At 35.8% G+C, this 11,766-nt stretch overlaps 1 protein-coding gene across 1 annotated transcript in view; it reads left to right on the forward strand.

The window, feature by feature from the left end:
- LOC126809966 (E3 ubiquitin-protein ligase RNF213) overlaps positions 1–11,766 on the forward strand; it is a 70,269-nt gene that overhangs the window by 16,811 nt on the left and 41,692 nt on the right. Inside the window, exons 13-23 of the mRNA XM_050534844.2 lie at positions 1,521–1,712; positions 2,247–2,362; positions 2,516–2,711; positions 2,875–3,190; positions 4,270–4,420; positions 5,068–5,405; positions 6,787–6,944; positions 8,517–8,741; positions 9,338–9,549; positions 10,443–10,554; positions 11,406–11,506. Coding sequence (XP_050390801.2) covers positions 1,521–1,712; positions 2,247–2,362; positions 2,516–2,711; positions 2,875–3,190; positions 4,270–4,420; positions 5,068–5,405; positions 6,787–6,944; positions 8,517–8,741; positions 9,338–9,549; positions 10,443–10,554; positions 11,406–11,506 — 2,117 coding nt within the window. The remainder of the gene's footprint in view (positions 1–1,520; positions 1,713–2,246; positions 2,363–2,515; positions 2,712–2,874; positions 3,191–4,269; positions 4,421–5,067; positions 5,406–6,786; positions 6,945–8,516; positions 8,742–9,337; positions 9,550–10,442; positions 10,555–11,405; positions 11,507–11,766) is intronic.

The raw sequence follows: 11,766 nt of genomic DNA on the forward strand, positions 1-11,766 counted from the left end.
TCCCTCTGGGGGTCACAATTATTATCCGATTAAAAAAAACGTTTGATTATATCACCGTAATGAAGGTTGAGTTCGAATTTCCTGAAAATTGGACCAAAATTACCGGACAAAATGGCCGCCGCTTGTACGCGAATAGTGTAAAAATATGGTATATCAAGGTTGTGGACCCTGTAGAGGTCGCAATTTTAATTCGATTTTGATGAAACTTAAAATGCATGTTTATAACCTAAAGATATTGGTTCCTTTCGATATTGTCGCATATCGGATTGTAACTTCCTGAATTATGGCCCCTGATTATACGAAGAATCGCCTTTTTTAGCTTGTGGTCCCTCCGAAGGTCACAGTTATTATCTGATTTTAAAAATCCTTTGAATATATCACCGTAACATCATAATAAAGGTTGAGTTCAAATTTCCTGAAAATCAAACCAAAACTGCCGGACAAAATGGCCTCCACTTGTACGCGGAAGGTGTAAAAATATGGTATATCTAGGTTGTGGACCCTGTAGAGGTCACAATGTTAATCCGATTTTGATGAAACTCGAAATGCATGTTTATAATCCAAAGATCTTGGTTCCTTTTGATATTTGCGCATATCAAATTGTAAGTTCAGGAATTATGGCCCTTGATTGTAGGAAAAATCACTTTCTTGTTAGCTTGTTCTCTATCCATCTCTCGAAAATGTGGGCGTATCCTGCCTGGCAGCCGCTGGTTTGTTATTAACGGGCATATTGTCATAAGGTCGAATCTTCGTTGTATAAATGGAACGGATATTGTCAGATTTATTGGCTAATTTTATAACACGCGTACAATGCTCGTGTGGAAATCTGTTTAACGTTTCCAATGGTACGGTAAGTGACATTAGTTTAAGAGTAACATGGCACGGGTGAAACCCGTCATCACAGCATCGCAGTTCTAGCGCATTAGTATTTTTGCTTCGTCCGTGTCAAGTTATTTTATAATTGTATCAGAATGATATCCTTTAAGACTGCCGCTAACCAAAGAAAAGATTCGAACGTGCTATATTTAACTTAATTAGATATGCCGAGATGTTTTCAAGATATTATCCAAGTGTGTGCCCCTGCCTGTATTGGGTATAGCTCCCAATTTGTTTTTCACCATGCTAATTGATTAAGGTTTACTTTCTTCATTGGATTCACTCTCATCATGCATACAATTTCAAACACAACTAGATTTTAATTGGATATTATTTTCTTTTGGTGTTGATGTTTTAGCAGAACCTTCATATCGTAATTATTTAGAATGTGGTTCGACGTGTTTATTATTTTGGATCTAATGCTTTCCTTACTTCTTTATCTTACAACGATCTTGGGATATTCAAGGGTACGGGACCAGTATAGGGGTAATATGTACAAATAAAAAGGGCGCTAAACGACATGGTTATCTGTGAAATCAACGTACTACGTATGTTCAAATATCTTTAGTCCATATGTATCCAGAAATAAAATCATAAACAGTTGGTAATTCCCTCTTTTAGCTGCTCTAGTATTTATTTTTCAGAAATTTATTGAGTGCAAGAAAGCATTACTATGGTGTTGTAGTCCAGAAATAATACTACAGATAGAAAACAGACAACTATTTACAGAGAAAGAGTTTGCACAAACTACTTACTTTGAAGATCAACAACATACAGATATTTTTAAATATGTAAATGAAAACATTACAAATAGGACAAAACCTCTGTTTGCCCAGGTTTGTCTTTAAATTCTTGTTCAGTTAGCATCCTTTGAATCACCAATCATAATCGATTATAATATGATTTTCTCCAATTATCCTTGTTGACACTTTGATTCATCACGTTGGTAGGGCTCAGATAGGTGGTAGAGAGGCATTAGTCTCTTGATAAAACTCAAACAGATTCGACGTATTCAAATAACATTAAACTCAAGTTGAAATTCATTTCCCGGTTTCAAATGTGCAAATTTCTCCTCTATGGTTTATTGGTTAGTGCTTCCGCAGATCTAACAAGATATAGTCAGTCGACCCACATTTAATTAAAGCTACATTTGATAATGTCAGTTAAGTCCACTGGATAACAATAAGAATTGTTCACTGGAATTTGAAGTGTCATGTCCACCCCAAGCAGTTTTCTGAAGATGTTTTTGTAATGCTTCCAGATTATAAAATGAAATATACAAATATAAGATTATTATACTATTTAAAGGATACGTGAAAACACTAAGATTGTCTTTAATATCATACTTTCGTTTTATATTTTATATGCAGATTACTACTCATTCCGCTTTACTAACAGAGGATGCAAAACGATGTTTTACTCATGATACCCGTCTTCTTCATTTACAATCTTTTGATACGGAGCAACAGTTCTGTAAAGAAATAAGGTAATTTATTCTTAAAATCCTACAGTAAAACATAGGAAGGGTGAGAATCTTAAACCGTAGGATACATATTTCACATTATATGCATCCCATATGAAAATTGATAATTTAAAATACTGAATACATTTTATTTTATATAGTTTGGATTTTTTGTAGGTCATTTAGTCAGAAAGCTGAAGATGAGACTAGAATTTTGATTATTCAAAGCGATTCACAGATTGCAAACAGAAGCTTAGTTAAATGTGCTCAGTATTGTGTAGATGATAATTTACCAAAGGATCTTGTTAATTTTCATGTTATATTTATTATACAACTGGATAGAATATCTCAACAACGATTTACTGGATACCAGGTAAGAGCATCCAAGAGTTTTCAACTGGTATTCTAAAGTTGCATATGACCTCATGTTCGCACAAAACCTGCTTCACATTAAATCTCCATGATTCTTCTAGTGTAAATTTAGCGATTTTTGAACACATATCTTTGTACATGTATCTATTAATTGTACATTTTAGGGTGGTAAATGGCACTGTTTACATATTGATGATTTACATCCAACCAAAGACTTTGGTGCAACTTTGATGCAGATGCAACATCTGTCAATGGCTGATTTATTTAGAAGAAGTGATTACCGTTGTGAAATATCAGAAGAACCAATAACACCAAATGATATTCAACCGGAAGGAAAGACGAGTCCAGTATTTACCGACCAGTATATTATATCACAGATTACGGCCCGTGTACAAGCAGCTGTTGGTAGAGTATCAGACGATAAAAATCTGTTTGGTAGACCAGCAGATAGAGTATCTATATTACTGCGTTTACTTAATGGTGAGTCTGTTGAATTCTCCAAATCCTTCACATTGTCTTAAAAAAAATATTAGAAAATGTTTTTAGCTTATTTGAAATAGTATTTGCCAACCATATCACGTTCGATGTTGTTTTCAATCTCAGCATCGATTTCCCGGTTGTACATGACAAGGAGTAGGGTCGCCTGTCCAACCTCGTTGGTTTTCTTCTGGTCCTCCGGTATCCTCTCACACGCATGCGAATCATTCAGCACTCCGGCCAACCCTCAACCAGACGAAGAGCAAGTCGTTTATGTATGGTTTAATGGTCGAGAGCGAGACATAAAGTAACATATTGATACCATATATTACGCAACGTCTTTAGCTCTCGACCATTAAACAACTTAAAATACAGAAACTCACATGTGCTTTTCAATGAAATACTTCACGCGAGTCCAATATTTTATCTAGTATAGATAATGTACGATTGGCAAGTTACCCGTACATTATTGGAATTAATGGTATGCCAATATCAAAGGATGACGTCACATCTGTATTTTAAATCACGATAATGCTCCCGAACAGGTGCGCAATCACCGAATGAGCACGTAGTGACGACACCAATCGACTTCATAATGATGGTCGCTAGGCAGAAGTATAATAAGTCTAAATTCGTTGTTGTTCATGCTAAATGTGTAAAGCATCAATGAAAAAGACGTTTTTCGTCTAAATAATAGAAATAAGATAAAATAGAATTAAAATTTACGCTGAAAAAATAAAGAAGTTGGATTATACATTGTCTTAATTTAAAAGTTACATGACTAGAAAATAGCAATTACATGAATAGAAATTAGAAATTACACGATCAGAAGATTAAACGACAGCATGTTAGAATTTTGAATCTAATATACCGCCATAGTGGGCACTCTAGATGTCACAATTGTTGTCCTATGTTGATGAAACGTAAAATACACGTTTCTATCGCCAAGATCTCGGTTCCGTTTGATATTGACGCATGCCGGGCCGTAACATCTTGCATTATCTCTTGCATAATGTTCGCGTATCTTGCATGACAGTCGCTTGTTTTATGTTCATTAATGTTTATTGAATCTTTATTCATAGACGCTGAGGGGGAATTTAGTCAAGGGATAATACGTTTAATAAGCTATTTAATTAAACAAAAAGAGGAAAAGATGGGGATATATTTTGCCGAAAAGTGGTTGGCTAAGGAAGCCTGTAAACCTGATAATATCAACAAAGCAGGAACGTTCAGGTAACTATTTTACATACCGGTTAACATAATCTTTTACATTTATTCAAACATACATTATGCAAGAGCTAAATCTGCCTATTTCAGGTCTTTCTTAGACCTGAAATGTTATCTAAATTATTAATTAAACATTAATTAACTTATCCAGACCATAATCAACTCTTGATGTCATCGCTAGCCATTGTCGTTTATTGGATTGGGATTAGTAATGATGATCTCGGCTAGGTCAAAAATTCCATCGCTAAAATCTCTGTTCAGAGTGGATCAATTTGAATGAAACTTTCAGCAAATTCCCTTTACATTATCTAGTTTTTAACTATTATCTAATCCCTCATAATGTATCTTTAAATAAAACATCCACAGATACATTTGATAGACCTTCGCTTACAGTACACTGTATTAAACTATTAAACTTACTAAATGTAAATAGGCAGAGCACAATGAAAATTATAAACAGTTTACAGAACATTAGTAACATAGCACGATGGGTATATGAAAAGTCATTATTTTTGTTAAATATTTATTATAAAAACATTGAACAAAGACACATTACACCTGACAGAAAATTAACGTAATAGAGGAAGCCTAAAAAATTATAAGCAAGGAAGGCGAGTACTGATCTTAATTACATTATGTATACTTTTCTTAAGGAGAGCCTGGTGCCAATATCTAGAAGAGAAAATCACCCCTATACTTGCTGGTATAATTGCCCACATTGATAAGAATTTAAATCTAAACATCATTGTTGAGAGCACAGATTGGAAGAAATCGGTCTGGTTGAAGATTCTAGGCAGACCTTCGGTGTGCGGTTTGAAATACACAGATCTAATATCAACAGAGAAAATGGAAGAATTAAATGAATTTGTTGTTCGTAATACGGGATATGGTCGACAATCCTTCCAAGCAATATTTCCATTTTCTTGGTTATTCTATGATTTGACTGAAACAGCACTCCATACATCAGTTCGTGAAGATCCAAGTTTGACAGGTATTGCTGTGTTATTTTTAATACGCCTACATTTTCATATGGATTAGTGATGCCGTAGACCATGTCCACCCGGTCGTCTGGAGGCCCGGGCGCATATTTGCATTTGATTGTGAACACTGCAGAGATACAAATTTTTATCCGAGTTTTTTTTATTGAAGACCTCAGGGTCGCAGCCATGCCCATTTTCGTGAGTTTGTCGGTCGCCTGAAGACTACAAATCGTAATGGGTCGTCTTGAAAACTTTGCATACTTACTCCTTATAACCTAAGGATGACCTCTATTTTTATTGGCACATGCCCGACCCTAGGGGCAGATCGAGCCACGCCTAATTGTTGTAAATGTCTATTTGTCGCCTACGGGCTGCAAATCTTAATGGATCATTCGGAAACTTTGCACACTTATGTCTTAAACCCCAAGGGCCATCCTTATAGTTTTTGGTGCATGCCAACCCTCAGGGGCAGAGAGCAACGCCCCATTTTTTCTTTGTGTGTCGCCTACAGGCCACAATGAAGATGACGTCAATTATTTTTAGTGTATGTCCGACTCTCAGGGACATAGCCACGTCAAATGTGTGTGTGTGTCTGTGTCGCCTGCAGACCGTAGTTCATAACAGATCCTCTTGATCCCTATTGGTGAATGCCAAACTCCCAGCGGCAGAGCCACACCCCTCTGTGTTTTATGTGTTTGTTTGAGTTGACTACCTGTCGAAATTCTCAATGGATCTTCTTGTAACTTGCCATATGTATTCCTTAGCATAAGGTCGGCAACTACTGGTTTTGGTGCAAGGTACATGTCCATGTACAGAGTCACGCACAATTGTTGTGTCTATCGTATACAGACTGCAATTCTTAATGAATCATTTTGGAACTTTGCGTATGTATTCCTTATAGCCAACTATTGATTTTGGTGCATGCTCCGATCCCCAGTGGCAGATCCACGCCCAATGTTTGTGTTTATCGTCTACACACTACAATTCTGAATGGATCGTCTTTGAACTTAGCATATATATCCCTTATACCGTAAGGATATCAACTATATAATTTGAATCATGGTCCGACCACCAGGGGCGGTGCCACGCCAATTGTTTTGTTAATATTTAGTCTGTAAGGTTGGCAAATCAAACTCAACGGCTAGCCTTCTTTGCCCACTGCCATATAACAGTCGTTGCAGTCATTTCATATTTCATTCTCTTATTTTAAAAAAAGTACCGTATCAATCAAAGCAGGAATGTAGACGTATATTGCAGTCGTAGCGATGCTCATGTTATAATCAATCCGAGAACAAATGATGATGTAGAATAATGTGAATTGCAAGTTGCTGATTTATGTGGGTTTATTTTGGTATATTTTTAAATGAAAGTTGCATTTTGTTTTCTCACAAGGTGAAGAAATTGTAAAACATACAGTTCACGTTATTGAAAAAAATGAACTATTCAAGATACTAGACAGATTTGTTGTTTCTAAAGAAGAAATGTTCAGCTCTTATATGAGTGATTTTATTGTGATGACGTATGGCCCTAAAGACAAAGATATTTTTGAGGTAGTGTTTATATTCATCCACATCGTCCACCCGTACGTCCAAAGTCATATTTCAATTGAAAGTAATACAAATTTAATACAAATAAAATTGCCATCGGGATAGCAATGGCACATGTCAATAGAAGGTGTGATCTGAAGGCGAGTATCCATCAGAAATGGGTTGGCTATTCTTGGCAAACGTTGTCAAAGCTTCAAAAATTCATATCATCGCACAGAATAACATGTGCACCTATTATGTCGTCATCCATTTCCGTGGATACTCCCGCGCTTCAACAATATGCTTGCTACGGCGATCGGAGGCTACAGTTTCTTTAAGCACTGCAATCCATACGAAGACAAACTCTATCATTTTCACTGCTCAATAAACCTCCGTTCCGGGGTCGCTCCTTTGCCGAAACTCCTGTGGGCGCAATAGAAGCTAAAGTTTTTAACGACATTACTTCAAATTTGGTATTAAGCATTTGGGTCATAAGAGGGCCGGCTTGGTTTATTTTTTGTTCCTTCGCAACCCTTAACTCCTGGGTATTATCCACACTTTGCCAATAATTTGCAGTTTTTAACAATTCCTTTAATGATTTGATGTGGCACAATAGGAATTTGGGAGATTAACCGATTTGGTTTTCAAATTTGGTATGAATAACTGGGATGTCGCAAAGTCTACACCCCGATGATTTTAAGCATTCTTAAAAGATTGGATTTCTTAAATAAATAAATAAAGGATCCTTGGTCCACATGTAAGATTTTCTTTCATATAACCTGCTCAATGTATATTTTTATACGCCCAAATTTTTATGTGAACGTATTATGCTGTCACCCCTGTCCGTCCGTCCGTCCGTCCATCCACAATTTGTTTGTGGACACTCTACAGGTCACAATTTTTATCCGATTTTGACGAAACTTGATATCGGCATATATCGGACAAGGACTTTATGGATTATGGCCCCTGATTGTACGCAAAATCACGTTTTTAGCTTGTGAACACTGTAGAGGTCACAATTTTCATCTGATTTTGATGAAACTTGAAATGTATGTTTATAATCCAAAGATTTTGATTCCTGTCGACATTTGCTCATATCGTACCGTATCTTCAAGGATTATGGCCCTTGATTGTACGAAAAGTCACGTTTTTAGCTTGTGGACCCTCTAGAGGTCACAATTTTTATCCGATTTTTTAAAACTTTTAACAGTATCACCGTTACACTCTAATGACAGTTGAGTTCGAATTTGGTGAAAATCAGAACGAAACTGTCTGACAAAATGGCCGCACCTGATCAAGTTTGATCAAACTTATATATGTTTATGGCCCAAGGATCTCGGTTTCTTTCGCAATTTGCGTAACTTCCTGGGTTATGGTCTCTGATTGTACAAAAATTCAGATTTTTGTTTAGCCTCTCCTCTGTCTTACCTGGCAACCACTGATTTTCCAAAACAAAGCTGCTACGTGGGCGTATTTCAACGCTTTGCGTGGCTATCTTTTATTATCTATTTTTGGACGATTATGGCAAGAACGAAGAGCTCTGAAAAAATTCTTTATATTTGATTTTGTCGATTTTCATTACTTTTTCAATTTCAGATTTTATATGATATTTTATCAAGTGCCTTGAAGCAGCGTGGATTTCATGTAGAAGATCTGGATATCAGTTTCATTATAGCTGTTGTACATTATATACATACCATAGCTCAATATAGAATTCAACACTTTCTGGAAATTATTTACCTCAAGCCTGATGTTTTACGTGCGATAGTTGATATGAAGGCAGAGAATACTGGTCATTGCTTATTGAACAAAAATTACATGGTAGATATTCCTTATGTTTTACCTTTTACCCAGAGAACTTGTGTCCAGCTATCTTAAACAACAATTTACAATTTTATTTATTAACTGCGTGTTTTGTGCTTCAACCAATTATCACATGGTAGGTATATGAGGTATAAATATGGATTCATCAAATGAAGAACTTTCTTCCTATATTTCATACAGTTGTGAATTTAGAGGAGGGACTTTTACTTTGTTCTTGTTCAAAACATGATTGACAAAACCTTCCTGTTTAATATTTATATGAGAAATTATTTTCAGCGCACACAATTGCTGTTTTAGATTTAAAATTATATTATTACATTTATATGGATTCTGAAAAACTTTTCCAAGAATCGTGTATTTCTTCAGGGATAATTTTGATGTTCAAGTGGATGGCCCGAGCAATATGGTTGTCAACATGTTCTCCTAATCTGGTATTAGTTTCAGTCAAATTTGTTTAATAATTTACTTGGTTGGCGCTTATTCGGGTTCGGGTGAGGTAGGGTAACATGATAGGGAGAATGTAGACATTTTCCTATTGTCATTCTAAGTAAATATGTATAAAATACATTTACTATGATTGGGTGTTGTTTCAGACAGAAGATGTTTTGGGATTATGTGCGTTTATGGAGATGATGACACCACATACAGGCAAATTGGACAATCCAGATGGTAGACGAGATTGGTATAAAGAAACATGTAGATGTTTACCAGTAGCTGAAAAAATACTGGATTTTAGTTCATCAACAAAAACAGTTAAAGGACTGGAGTATCATGATGCTTGTAGAGATCAGTTAACACAAATAAGGTATGCTTAAATTGACATAAAACAAAATATTTTGTTTTCCATTTTCAATTTAATCTGCCCGTGAAAAATATCCACTGAATTCTAAATAGGTCCAAAGTTTTGTTTTTAAAAATTCAATGACTTTTTCGGATTTAATATCGCTTTATATAACTTGACCAGGGGCTTTGTATGGCTGAGCAGAACCCAATCCAATATCCTGGTTACAATGACATAATCCTGCCAGACATTCTATGTCTTAGCAGTTAACCGTCAGATATTGTACTCTCCCTCAACCTGCCCAGTTCGCTCTAGCCGGAGCGCTAACTTCTTGAAAAATTACCATGCCAATCGGTCTGACCAGTCGGAGCTTGTTCCTATCTTTTATATACTGGATATTCTGAGATAAGCGATTCATTCATTATTTGATTGGTTAAATATGCAGAGAGTTTGCCAAATTTCTAGATGTCATTTTACTTTTGTAAGTCACGTTTGCATGTGGATACGTACATAAATATTTAGGTTTCTTAACTGTCCTCACAAGACAGGCACTGATGCTTTAATTAGAGACATTTTTCACACGTATACTTTCGTTAAAGGTTAGAGTTTGGTATTTTAGAAACTTAGACATAACAGACATTTACAAATATCGTTCCTTTTCATTCAATACCAAAATGAACAGAGATTCGCCGTTCAACTAACGACATGTAGATGGAAATATTTGCTTATGATGATTCAGAACCAAAATCAAGGACTAGAAGTAGCTGGGATGGTGATTCCTACAAGGGAAATAGCTCGTGCACAAAATTAAAAATTCAAGTATGTGCTCTGTAGAAAGGCTTTCATGATTTAATTTCAATTTGATAGTAGTTTTCTGTCTGTAGACAGTTATTTTATATATAATTGAATACTTCCAGATGTTTGTGGACGAAAATTGTTACTATTACACTGTTCGTTGAGCATTTCTCACCAGCAGATGAATCTACTGCTGCTCTATATCAATCCCTCAAATGGCAGATACTCTGGCATGTAAGTGTTTGGTTTTTTGTTGTTTTTGTTTTTTGATAATGCAGCTGACATTTTATTTACGCTATTCTTTTGCAGTCAGATAAGAAACATAATCATAATTTGAGATTTCTGTGTTGATACATGGGTCCCATTGCCAACAATTTAGTGGGTTTTCGTTTTACCTTTTATACGCCTACACATAGTTTGAGCGTATAATCACCCTGCCCGCCGGCCCGTTCGTAAGCAATTTAGACCAGTCAATGAAATAAAAAAAAGTGTTTTTTCATGTACTGGTTGACATCCTACAAATTTACGGAAATGTACACAATTTTTACGGTAAATGTCAGATTTCCTTTAAAGACTACAATTTCCGACAAACACAAAATCGTCAATTCGTAAGAGAAAAACATGAAACTGGGCCAATTTTATGCTCACTTGTACCATATTCGGGGCTGTTCTTACCTCCAAAACATGCGACCCTCAACCAAGTATACTGTCTGCACTACTGTAATAGTTGGTATGGAAATGTTTTTGCGGGCATACCCCTACTCCATAACTTGCTGTCCTGGAAGGCGAGTGAAGCAAGAAAAGGAAATAGCTTTTCAGGATATTATTCGACCTCTGTTTGTTGGGATATATAACGTTATAGTTTTTAATGATAAAAGCCTAATGGATATTCATCCCCCGTCTCCCCTTGCCGAAAGCATTGTGAGTCTACAGTTTTCAACGGGTTATTTCAAATTTGGTTTGAAGCAGCGGACGTACGATATTCCGTTTTTTGAAGGCATAAACGCACATTATCAATGTTTTCATGTCTATGTAATGACAATCGGTTCTGTCTGTATCATTGTTTACGATAATCTTTTTTACAGTTATTAAAAGAAGATGTCGACTTGCACAATTTGGATTCTTTAGAAAAGGTTGAAAAATTCCTGAAATTAATAAACAAAGCCGTATTACACAAGCTTCTGGGGTAAGTTTATTCTAATTTCTCAGATATAAACATGTTCCGTAATCCCGGTGTATCGTTCACACAGGATATTGTTATTTTGACCACATTGTTCTTATTCAGGAACATTCTGTAAATCAAGATAGTTGTATTTGAACTAGTGTATTGTTATTCCATATTTCTATTTTACTACATCCATTTTCATACGTACACATTCTTAATGTATTATGCCGTCACCCCTATCTGTCTGCGTGTGTCTGTGGGTGTGTGTGTCTGTGTATCGC

This window comes from Patella vulgata, chromosome 2 (genome assembly GCF_932274485.2).
Source record: "Patella vulgata chromosome 2, xgPatVulg1.2, whole genome shotgun sequence".
Lineage (NCBI taxonomy): Eukaryota > Metazoa > Mollusca > Gastropoda > Patellidae > Patella > Patella vulgata.